Source organism: Phoenix dactylifera, chromosome 7 (genome assembly GCF_051530095.1).
Source record: "Phoenix dactylifera cultivar Ajwa chromosome 7, Ajwa_hap1_PhDact_Kaust_v1.1, whole genome shotgun sequence".
NCBI lineage: Eukaryota > Viridiplantae > Streptophyta > Magnoliopsida > Arecales > Arecaceae > Phoenix > Phoenix dactylifera.
In genome coordinates, this window is record NC_143196.1 from 167,971 (window position 1) to 179,527 (window position 11,557).

Below are 11,557 nucleotides of genomic sequence, written 5' to 3' on the forward strand. Positions count from 1 at the left end.
AGTTCTCTGTTCCATTTACTCCAGCACTTGCAACAGCTACTGCCTATTACGACGGGATGTCTTGGCTATCATATTTTCTTGTGTCAGTCAAACTTTACGATCAAATTGTGTACGAATTGATTAGGGATTCGTGTAGCTTATTAAGCCTTCTTTCATCAAGAAAGGAAAGAAAGGAGATATTGGATCGCTCAGAAAATTGGATTTTGTATTTGTTATTTTATGTTTTTTTGAAATTCAAAGAAAAATATTTTAGATTATTTTGCAATAATCTGAGAGGTAAGGATTTTTCTGCCATATTAGAGAATAATCTTGCGGAAAACTCTTGGTGGCATCAATGTAAGGGGTTACCTCCAATGCAACCTTCCCTGTTTTCTTTTCTTCTTTCCTCGCCAATCTTTGAATAAATAAAAATTTTAATTTTTTTTCTTTTAAGAAAATCAATCTTAAGATAATGATTTCTGTTGAAAACAAAATTGCTAAGTAGTAGAAAAATGGAGAATCATAGTCAAATCTCTGCTACCATACTCATCATAAAACATTGGCGCGGATGATGGGACGATTTTTATGTATCATACTTTTTGGACTTATTTGGTTCGTGGAAAAAAATTTTCCTCACTACAATATTTTTTTTGAAAAGATCATTTCTAAAAATAAAATGTCTGGAAATATAGTTTTAGCATGTTTGGTTGATTATGGAAAAGTAGTATATCTAATAGTGACTTATGTTTGGTTGAGCATCTACTTTTTCTAAAATATCTCATACTTTCCTATGAAATATATTTTTTATCTTTAACACAAAAAAGACTTGATGAGGTAAGAGTACTTTTAGAAAAAAAAAAATGACTCTAATTTCTAATCGATAGAAAAGTGGCTTTTCCATGTCTTCTATATATTTTTTTATAAAATATAAAAATTTTATTTTTATAAAAATACTATTTTTTATTTTTTTAAAAAAAACTCCCATCAATAAAAAAATATTTTTTATTTTTTTACCGCATTATTTTTTTTCGGGCGAAGCAAATGAGTAAAGGAACAAAATTATATTATTATGCTCATTTTTTATCGCATCGGACCGACGCGCGGTTACCTCAGTGGGTGGCTGGGGTGTACCGTGTAGTTGCTTTGTTCCCTGGGGAAACGTTTTGAAAGATCGGCAGCAAAGGCGCTTCCCTCTTTCCCTGCTTCCTCTCCTTCCTTGCGTCTTCTTCTCCTTGGGGTAAGGCAAGAGCAATGGTGACCACCAGAAAGAGAGCCGTGACCGCGGAGGTCCCGGCGAGCCCCGCGAAGAGGAGCGGGAGGGAGCCCCGGCGACGGAGCCCCTCCCTTCCTCTTTCTCCTCCACCCCTGGCGGCGGAGGGAGGCTCTGGATACGAGAAGTTCCGGGAGGAAAGGATAAAGGAGAACCTGGAGAGGATGCAGAGGCTGGGAATCCTCCAACTTAAGTCCCAGCTCGACCCGATCGTCCCCAGCGAACCCTCGAAGCGCCCCTACCATCAACGGAAGGTGGCCCAACCCTCCTCCGGCCTCGACAAGCCCCTCGCTCCGACCAGGCGCTCCTCTCGGTACATGAATACCATACCATTCTCTGCTCATGCCCTTCCCATCTCGACCACCCTAAATATGTACGTATTCCGTCTGCCTGCCACTGGTTAGGGGCATGGCAAGAGCTTCTCTCTCGCCGGCGCGGTGGGAAAGCCCTTGTAATTAGGACCACTGGACGGGTTTTGCTTCCAGTATTGTTGTCCCCTCCCTTGTTGCTTCTGATTTCTTCTTTCCTTCCTTTTCCTTTATTTCCTTTTTTTTATATTCCATATTGTCTTCGTCCTTCATTTCTTGGTCTGGGCATCATTCTTTCCAACCCGTACCGTTTCCAGTTGATATGAACGTTTTCTACAGTCTGGTCTCGAATTTTTCACATTCCCTTTTTTTTCTTTTTAAGGACATTCATGAATAACTTCTTCTGGTCTCGGCAACTAGATTAGGAACAGTCATGGCTTCTGGTGATATAGATGATGGTTTAGCTAGTCGCTTGTTCCAGTCTTCTGTTGTACAGAAGTTAGCTCCGATTAGCTTCTTAGCAGGAGATGACGATTTGCTGACGACTTTTCTTTGTAGCTTGCAGCCCCTAATTCTGGTGCCCGCGAAGCTGTTTTGAAAACAGTAGTTGCCTGGTATAAAAATAAAAGTACAATGGTCATTGCTGGTTCCGTGATGATATCTGTACTACTTACTTTTAGCTTACCACGTGCTTTCCTTCTCCCTCGTTTTAATTATTTTTATTCATCTTTGCATTTTTTGTATTTTCTGGCTATGTGGAGGTTGACCAGGATTAGATTTTTTTTTTTTATAGAAAAAAGGGATAAGTTATGAGAAACTGAAGGGCTCTAAATTCATGTACTTCATCGAGGTTGATGATCTTCTGCTTGTCTCTATGCTTTTTGTGTAGTAATGCTGGAGTAGGCTGTCTGCCTTACCTTTGGCTGGATATTATCTTTTGGAACACTGTCTGTGGTTCTTTTCTTGAACATTAATGGAAAACTTTTCTTCCTTCCTTGTTCCTGAAACATTTTAGGTTGCAAAATATAGCTCCAGTTAGCTATGCTGAGATCCACACAAAGAAGGACGAGAATCTAGTGAAAAATATGTCAGTTTTTCTTGAAAGAGGTGCAAATGAAGAGGTTTATGCAGATGAGCATGAGAAACTGTTAGGTACATGTGAGACAACTTGGACTCTCTTTGTAGATGGATATGGCAAGGATGGAAGGCGTATATATGATCAGATTAAGGGGAAGACATGTCATCAGTGCAGGTGAGCTTTTTGCATATGTTAATTATGATTAAATTCCTTTATAGCACTGGAGAGAATCGTCGCAAGTTTAACTTTTACCATTCTTTCCATGATGCGGAATTTATGAGCTAATCGTTGTTAAACATATTTACATTTTAGAATAATTTGTTGTTTTTTCCTTGTTAATTTGTATTTTACTGCTAGCTAACAGAGATATTAGATAATTGAGCTTGCAAAATGATTGTTTAAGTGATAAATTCTAACTGGAAATGCTGATTGAGATTTGCTCAGAATTCACTGTCATTAGTGAGAAGCCACATTAAGAGTAGGACCTCGCACCAAATAAGAAATGTGCCTAGTCTGGTGCATAATCATCTCAGTTGTTGACACCAGAGAATGGAGACGAGAGGAGGTAGTCAACTGAGTTTCCAGATAAGCACTCTCACCCATGTGGAATCCACCATGAAAGGAGGATCTCAAGAGAGAGAATTTTCTCTTTGAATTTAAAATAGCAGTTATCATCATTCATCATAACATGATGCAGCAATTATATAGCTTGGAGTTTCATAGCTAATGGTATTTGTGCTGGCTCTAAAACCAGAGTCTAATCAGCTTATTTTGCCCCCAATATATTTTAGAAATATTCACATTTGGAATGTAAGGAACCACATCTTCATTATCCACCATTAACTAGGAAACAGTGAACAAGATAAATGGCTCCAGGAGATGCTTGGATATTTTATTTTTTTTTACCCAGCCAGACACTTGGGAAACACCTCCTGTGGTATAAATCTTCCCAGCTGGATGACAACTGCAAACTATGGGCTAGGACCGGTTTGTTATGCTTGGCTATATATAAGATGGAGGCAGGTGAGGCAGTCGAGTCTAGTATTGTTTTTGTAGGCGAGTGAGAAGCAAGCGAGAGTGCATAAGTTTATGCACTTATTCCTACTTCGAGCAACAAATTAATATTTAATTTATTAAAAATGGATGTTATTATATTTCATGACTTAATAATATCTGTATGTTTCTATTTTATGACTAGATACATAGTTTGACACTCTGTATCTGTCATTTCTTTCACTTTCTCCTGTGTACCAAAGTACTAAATGTTGCTTTTCTTCATTTGTGTATCACTTTTATGCAGACAAAAAACTCTTGGTTATCGTACACACTGCAGCAAGTGCAAGCTGGTCCAGGGACAGTTTTGTGGAGATTGTCTTTACATGAGGTGCATATTTTTAGTGTTCTAACCATAAGAAGATAGAACTAGTTTTCTACTGGGTACATATGGAAGTGGTTATTTTGTAAAAGCAAGTGACAACCTCCACCAATATTTGTATTATCGCAAATTTCTCTAAGTTGATACAAAAACTCTTTTGCTAACATTATAGTTGATTTCCATCTAAATTTCATTAAAATCTCTGACAGTTCTTGGTTTATTTGAGGTTTGCATCTTATCAAATATATAGATGTTTCTTTGTATCTTGCTTTCTTTTTCTATTTTCTAACAGTATATTTTTGTATTTACTCAAGTAAGACATGATGTTGAACTTTGCTCTGCTTTTTATCAGAATGCTGGTCTTACCCAGAACTTTTCAATTATTGAAACTTGAAGAAGTATTTATTGCAGAATTGCAAATTGGTCCATTGCAGTGACAAGTAATAATGTGCCAAGTGAAAAATCCCCTTTTTGCAAATTGTCACTCTTTTCTTGTCTCATCAAATTACACCTACATAAGCAATATGCATTTTTAATTTTTAAAGGGTTGATTATACAAAATCTACTCAACCATATGTACATTGTCCTAGTCCTTAAAACGGAAAAAGTCTTCACATTTTATTACATTATCTTACCATCAAAGTCTTCTTGAACTCTAACTTTGACCTTCAACAACTACTCAAGAAGACCCTCCTTGTTGGGTTTATCTTTGGTACCATACATAATTTAACTATCTCATAAAATTTTCCTTCATGTTATTGGAAACAATCAAATGCAAGCAAGAAAACAAGTACAAGTGTTATAATTTTTGTAATGATCACAAGACCTTCCAAAAGGTGGATCTCCAATTAACGGATCCTATTTTAATTACATTGACAACACATTTATCGCCCTTTCCTTTCTGGACAATAATTCAAGACAGCATCATATTGTGGTTTCTCTGTGAAATATTTTATCCCTTAAACCCAACTGTATGAGTAAATCCTTCCTTGTTCTCACTAAAATTGCACACATTCTCTTTTTAACTTTCAGCAGTTAGACTGACCAGCAGTTGAAATCAAAAGGAGCTTGCATGTAACCTACAACCAGAGATAATTGTTCCCACAAAGTCTTTTTTCGTAATGAGCAATTTAGATGCTTCCTCAACCAAAACTTTTAGATTTTTTATGTGCCCATTTGTGTTGTACATCTCTCATCATCCAATAAGCTCTTTTTTGAGTTTCCAACATCGATATAAACCATGGGTAGGATCTCAATTTTCACTATTTTTTATAAATGATTGAGCAAGGAAAAGTTCTCATTAGTTCACTTACTTGATATTAAGCCAAAATGGTTTCTAAAATATTTATTTCTCTCATATTTTGTTCTTCTACCATTTTCCATAGCTCTATAATACAATTCGTTACTTTTATTATACAGTAATATATGCAACTTTGTTCTTTTTTACGGTTCTATATATCCGTACTTATAGCTTTCCGTACCGTACGTACCGTACCATACTTGTATGGAACCAGTATGGAGTCTTGTATTATATCGACACTCGATGCGCCTCGCCGCCCCGTACCGTACCACATACCGATATTATAATAGGATGATACTGATATGGGATCTGGTATCGAGACGGCAAACCTTGTCCATACGATTATGTTGAATTGTTGATCTTCGTATCATCTGGCATTCGGCTGCTCTTCAAAATTTAAATTATATACACCAGTTAAGCAAGTGAAAATATTAATTATATTTCATATTTCGACTGTAATATCATCGTTCCAAGGAGTGCTTGTACGTTCCTCTCTTATTTGGTCAATTCTATGAATGGTCCTTTCTTTAATTCCATGGTTCATACTATTTCTTCATTTAACAACATTTTGAAATGTAAAGTTCTCTTCATCTTTTCACCATCTAAACTATTTTTTAATAATATTCAATCTTTTCCATTTCTTGTGCATCCAATGCGACATGTGTACTACATTTTCTCGTTTTAGAGCAGTCTTAAACAATAAATAGCCTCCTCACCCTCTTTGGAGCATAGCATGTAAAGTTCTATGAAGCACATCTTATCATAGTAACTAGCTTTCACACCTCCCTATGGATATTTTTGTTTTTAGGAGCACAAATTTTCAAGCTTTCAATTTCTAGTCTGCACCATTTTCAATTGATTGTCCGATCAACTTCTGCCTTCAATTGCCAACTCTTTTTAGACATGGATGTACCTTGACATGCCAAGCACATTCTTAGTGGTAATCTCAGTGCTATCGGTGCCACTTTCCTTATGATGATCCAAGCTCATATTTAGCTCCATTTTTGATAATTCAAAGTATCCACTCCTCATTTACTTGATCCACTTTCAGGTTCCATTCTTTCTCTCCTACAATTTGTTAAGAATGTAGTCTTTGTTTACCTTTTGGGGTTATCAAGTGATGCTGGGAGCAAGTTGTGAGTACTCAATTTGCTCTTACTACTTCACAACAACATGCTGATTTTAGCTAGTGAAACTCCCTCATTTGCTAATTATAGTTTCTCCATATTGTTCATAATTTCAAGAAGTTTGCAACTTAATGCATCTGATGAAACCTATCGCTCTTAAAATTACTAGATGTTAGCATCAAGGTTTGTTGTACCAGTAGCAGGGATGGTACAGATGTCCAACAATGTGGTGTGCTTCTAGTATGATTCCGTACCAAGCTAGAGCATACCAGAACCAGGTGGAGGGAGAGGGAGAGGGAAGGGAGAGAAAAGGAGAAAGAAAGAAGGAGAGAGGGGGGGCAGAGAGAGAGAGAGAGGACTACCGATAGATAACTGGCATCATCCATCATCGATGTCGGTTTCGTTGTTGGCATCAACAACAGTGGCGGTGAAAAGCTTTAAAAAAAATAACAACAAAGGATCATGAGCAATGGAGAGCTTATGCAAGGTGAGTGGGAATTCTAGAGTGGAATCAGACGGGTGGGGCAAGTTTTAAAGGTTATTAGGCTAGTTCAGCCCTCAAACTGCTTGGAACCAAGCAGTTCCGGACGGTTCAGCCCTATATTAGAAGGTTTGCGCTAGCTTAGTGCATTTACTGAACCGAGAGACCGAATTGCCCCGGTTCAGGCCTGATACTGTTAAGTACCATCTGAACTAGATGGTACAGTATGGTTTGGCATTCCATGGGTAACATGATTGTTTAATTAATGAGATGTCTAATCTATAAGAGCACGTGGGCACTTTTTCTTTTAGGCCCACCAATTGTAGATCTCACTGAACTTCACTAGTTCTTGTCTCCCAGACCCATCTCTGATGGTGTATGTTGAAGCCTTTTTTTTCTGTGCCCACCATATACTTCGAATGGTACTCCATGTGGATGTCCATGTCAATTCGTACATTCTCTCTTCTCAAGAAATCTGTCATCTGTCTAAGCAAGAAAATGAGCTCATTATGCACCATATTGACATGAAGAGATCTGGTTCTTGAAGACCCTGCCAACATATAAGTTGTGTCACAATCTAAGTAGATCCAAATTCAAATTTGTAATACTGAGCTTGCAGTCACTTTCAGAAGTATGAGGTAGGCCTAATTTAGGCTTCAAGTGAGATACTTTCTATGTCAGTGACAGTAAGCCACCATAGTGTTCCACTGTGATTTTATCTCACTTAGTAAAAATAAACCTATTCATATCATCAACCATCATTGCTTATGTTCATAAAAATGCAGATATGGTGAGCATGTCCTGGAAGTTAACAAGAATCCCAAATGGCTATGTCCAGTCTGTCGTGGAATTTGCAACTGCAGCCTCTGCCGAATCAAGAAGGGATGGGCTCCCACTGGCCCTCTCTACAAGAAAGTAAAAGTTGATGTTTCTCTTTCAATATTTCCTAAGGCTTCTAGGGTTCAAAATGAAGGCACTAGCAATTGTCATTCCAATTTTCTATACTGTGTCATGTGATCCAGTTCTATAATCTGATATTTCCAAATATGTTCAAATGCTTTAGCGTGTGAGTTGTCGGCATTACCTTAATTATCATTCCTGATATTTTTTATGCAGGTCTCAGAACTGGGGTTCAAGTCAGTAGCACATTATCTTATTCAAACTCGAAGGTCACAAACAGACTCGTGGGACTCAGAATCTGCCCAGCTAGTGCCTTTGAGAAATTCACCACAATTTGCTGATGCAGAAGACTCACCCCATCTGGAAAAGCCCCTGGATTTACAGGATGGCATGAAGTTGGTGTCCTATGGAAAGAACGGCAATGACTGCAGTGAGAATGGGGGACTGGATAGTTCAGAAATGCATATTGTTAGCAATATTGAAGAGGAAAATGTCATAAAGCTTAGAAGCAAGAGTAAGGAGGCAGAGGACTCAGAATATGCCCAGGAAGAATCTCCAGAAAAGTTAATGCTCCTTACCAATGCAAAAGACTCATCCCATCCCAAAAGGTCCTTGGAGGATGGTGTAAAGTTGGAACCTCATGAACAGAACAGTAATGACTTCAGGGAGAATAGTCAATTGAATGCTTCAGATCTGCGTACTGTAGGCAATATTGCTGTGGAAAGTGTTACGAAGCTTAGAAGCAAGAATAACAAGGCAAAGGAGCCAGCTGCATTTGTGAAAGCAAGCCCTGACTGTATTGCTGGCAGACTAAGGAAGCGCCCTGACAAGCCATGAAGATGTTTTCTTTTCTCATACTTCTTTGACAGGAAAAGGAATGCTTAACTAAATAGCTCATGTTTAAAGTCATTTAATGATGTCTGAAAGCCAGCTCATTTTGTAAAGGGTGTTTGTTTCTCGTAGTTGAAAGAATTTTAGGTTTTGGGGCTTGACTGATGGCCTCATTTTTGGCCATTTTGTTGGTTGAATGCATTTGGATGCAGGGAAAATCACCATTTTGTCGGTTGACTGCATTTTGTGAACTAAGCATGGTTGGTGAAATTACAAAGTTTGGTTTCTATGATCTGATTACTGATTATTTCATTCTTTTGTTGTGCCATCATGGTACTGCAGTTATAGATCTGAACCCTTGGGTTTGCCTCAGCTAATGCTAAGTGGATTCTAGGATGATATTGGTATTTGCAGGTTTTCAACTTTACCCAAGCATCATGAGTGCTTTGTACTCCTCACGCAGGTATAAATCGTAGTTCTTTTTTTGTTTGTTCATTCGTTTTACTGCATTTATAGATCTGCACCCTTGGGTTGCCTCAGTCAATGCTAAGTGGATTCTAGGATGACATCGGTATTTGCAGGTTTTTATCAGCTTTACCCAAGCAACATGAGTGCTTTGTACTCCTTATGCAGGTATTAATCCAAGTTTTGGTTTTTTTTTTTTGTCAGTTCAGTTCAATGTGCTTCATTAAATAGACTGAAACAGCAAGGCTTGTTGATTGTAATCAGGTATATGGTTGTGATATTTTTGGTAACGGAGCAGGTGCTTCTGCCCACCTATTTTTCCATATGTAGTCAGCCAGCAATCCTACCATACTCATAATCTCTGGGAGGCACTACTGATGCATGAAATTGTGCAGGTATGTTTTTTGTCTTCAAGTAACCAGGAAGTGAAGGGTCTTCAAGAGTTCATACTAGGAACAATGGCAGCTCCTGTTTAAATAGGCATTGCATAGCATCTTTAATTGTGTATAAAATCTATAGGTCAAAGAACTTGCTCCAATAAGATATGTTGGAAATGAGATTATACTGGTTAATGATGAAGTTTTAGATGAGATTTACATGAGGAGCTCGATAGTTACTATCGAGCAATCTTATGCTGGGCTTAATACCAATGGAGATGGGCTAGAGCAGTTTATTTGGTGCTCAAGCTTGCTTGACTTAACTTTCCCAGAATCAGATGGCTTGGTTAAATGTTCAATCTGGGCTTGAGCATGATACTAATCATAACTACCATGCTGGGTCCCAAACCACCTTGGCTCAGCTGTATGGCATCCCTCTCCACGTGAACGAGGTGCAGATTTCAAAGCTGCTGGTGGCGTCCCCGCCATATTTCTCAAAAACTAGCAAGCTGGGTTAGAGTCCAAAGTTCAATCAAGTCAAGCTTTCCACGTGAGCAAAAACTAGCCTCATACATACTTTAATTATTTCTATTTTATTTGTTAGGTTGAAAAACACAGCATGTTAATACATTGCCACTATGAAATTTTAAGAGGGTTAGATTTACGAAGCCTTAGAAGTTTTTGTGTTTGGAGCCAAAAACATCAGATCACCTTATCGTGTGCCAGGGCTAGATTTACGAAGCCTTAGAAGTTTTTGTGTTTGGAGCCAAAAACATCAGATCACCTTATCGTGTGCCAGGGCCTTCTGTCCTGATAATTTAACATGAGAATCCAAGTGGCATAATATCACTACCAACTACCAACATTTTAGCTTATCTATATTATTTGCCCACTCGTAAAGCTATAAAATTACCAATTGTCTACAATCGAACCACAAATAGTTCTACACCACTCCCGCATTGGCTGAAATAATTCTGCGAGTTGTATTTAGAATGCTTACCAACTACCAACATTTTAGCTTACCTATATTATTTGTCCACTCTTAAAGCTATAAAATTACCAATTATCTACAAACGAACCACAAATAGTTCTACCCCATTTCCGCATTGGCTGAAATAATTTCTGTGAGTTGTATTTAGAATGCTGATCAGTCCTCCCATCTGTTCATTACTTGTACGCATGCTGAATATAGTCAATTTACAAAGGATAAACCAAGTTAGATTTGCTTACCAATATATATATATATATATATATATATATATATATATATATATGTGTGTGTGTGTGTGTGTGCGGGCGCGCGGGCGCGCGTGCATGTATGTTTATAATTTAATTTGGGATTTATATAAATTAGATCATTTGAAGGGTCACTTTTTTCATTCTCATGGCAAAACTCAGATGGGAAAGTTTACCTGCTTGATCGACCTCACATGTCAAACAAGCTTCATCGTTAGTAATGCAAGATGATTCTATTAAGTATGACAATTTGTAACTAAGCTATACAAAAATACCAAAATTAATGGTTATTATTGGTGTGAATAATTATCAACATGAAAATTTTTGTACCATGCATAAACTTGAACCCAATGAAGACTATTACAATCTTTTATATACTTTTAAAACTTCATAAAAGTATAATATGAAATATTTTAACTTAAATGAGAATGTCAATCAGTATCGTAAAGTTATTAGGGGTTAGATACTTGGTGACTTGTGTTTGAATTCTCCCTTCATCCCAACTTTTGCTGGACTTTCTCATGTCATAACAAGATTCTTCATATTACTTTGGTGATAGGCTTAATGTTTATTACTAAATTATATTTGTTGATTTTACATAATTCTGCTAATGTTATATTGCCAACACCATTCTACATTATTCTCATGGGTGCAAATGTTACCAAATCCAAGAGCTTGTTTAGTACTATTGTTGTTTTTGTGTTTTTATTTCTCTACAAATTAGTGAAATACCGCATGGAGATTGATGGTGAATATAGCATTTACACAAAGTTTTGCCATTCCTTGAAAGTAATAAATTTTTATTGCCAAAAGTTCCAAAGGTTTTATAG

At 37.4% G+C, this 11,557-nt stretch overlaps 1 protein-coding gene across 1 annotated transcript; it reads left to right on the top strand.

Moving 5' to 3' along the window:
* Positions 1-1,074: 1,074 nt before the first annotated feature.
* On the top strand, positions 1,075-8,954 carry LOC103707543 (uncharacterized). Its single transcript, XM_008792074.4, has 5 exons — positions 1,075-1,562; positions 2,573-2,809; positions 3,936-4,019; positions 7,704-7,833; positions 8,035-8,954. Exons 1-5 carry the CDS (start codon positions 1,231-1,233, stop codon positions 8,653-8,655), a joined length of 1,404 nt encoding a protein of 467 aa, XP_008790296.1. The 5' UTR covers positions 1,075-1,230; the 3' UTR covers positions 8,656-8,954.
* Positions 8,955-11,557: the final 2,603 nt, after the last annotated feature.

Excerpts from the sequence above, each read along its gene's own strand:
- LOC103707543 (XM_008792074.4), top strand. The coding sequence starts at position 1,231 with ATGGTGACCACCAGAAAGAGAGCCGTGACCGCGGAGGTCCCGGCGAGC. Across the intron at positions 1,563-2,572 it reads CCGACCAGGCGCTCCTCTCG|GTTGCAAAATATAGCTCCAG; the intron begins GTACATGAATAC and ends GAAACATTTTAG. Across the intron at positions 7,834-8,034 it reads CTGGCCCTCTCTACAAGAAA|GTCTCAGAACTGGGGTTCAA; the intron begins GTAAAAGTTGAT and ends TTTTTTATGCAG.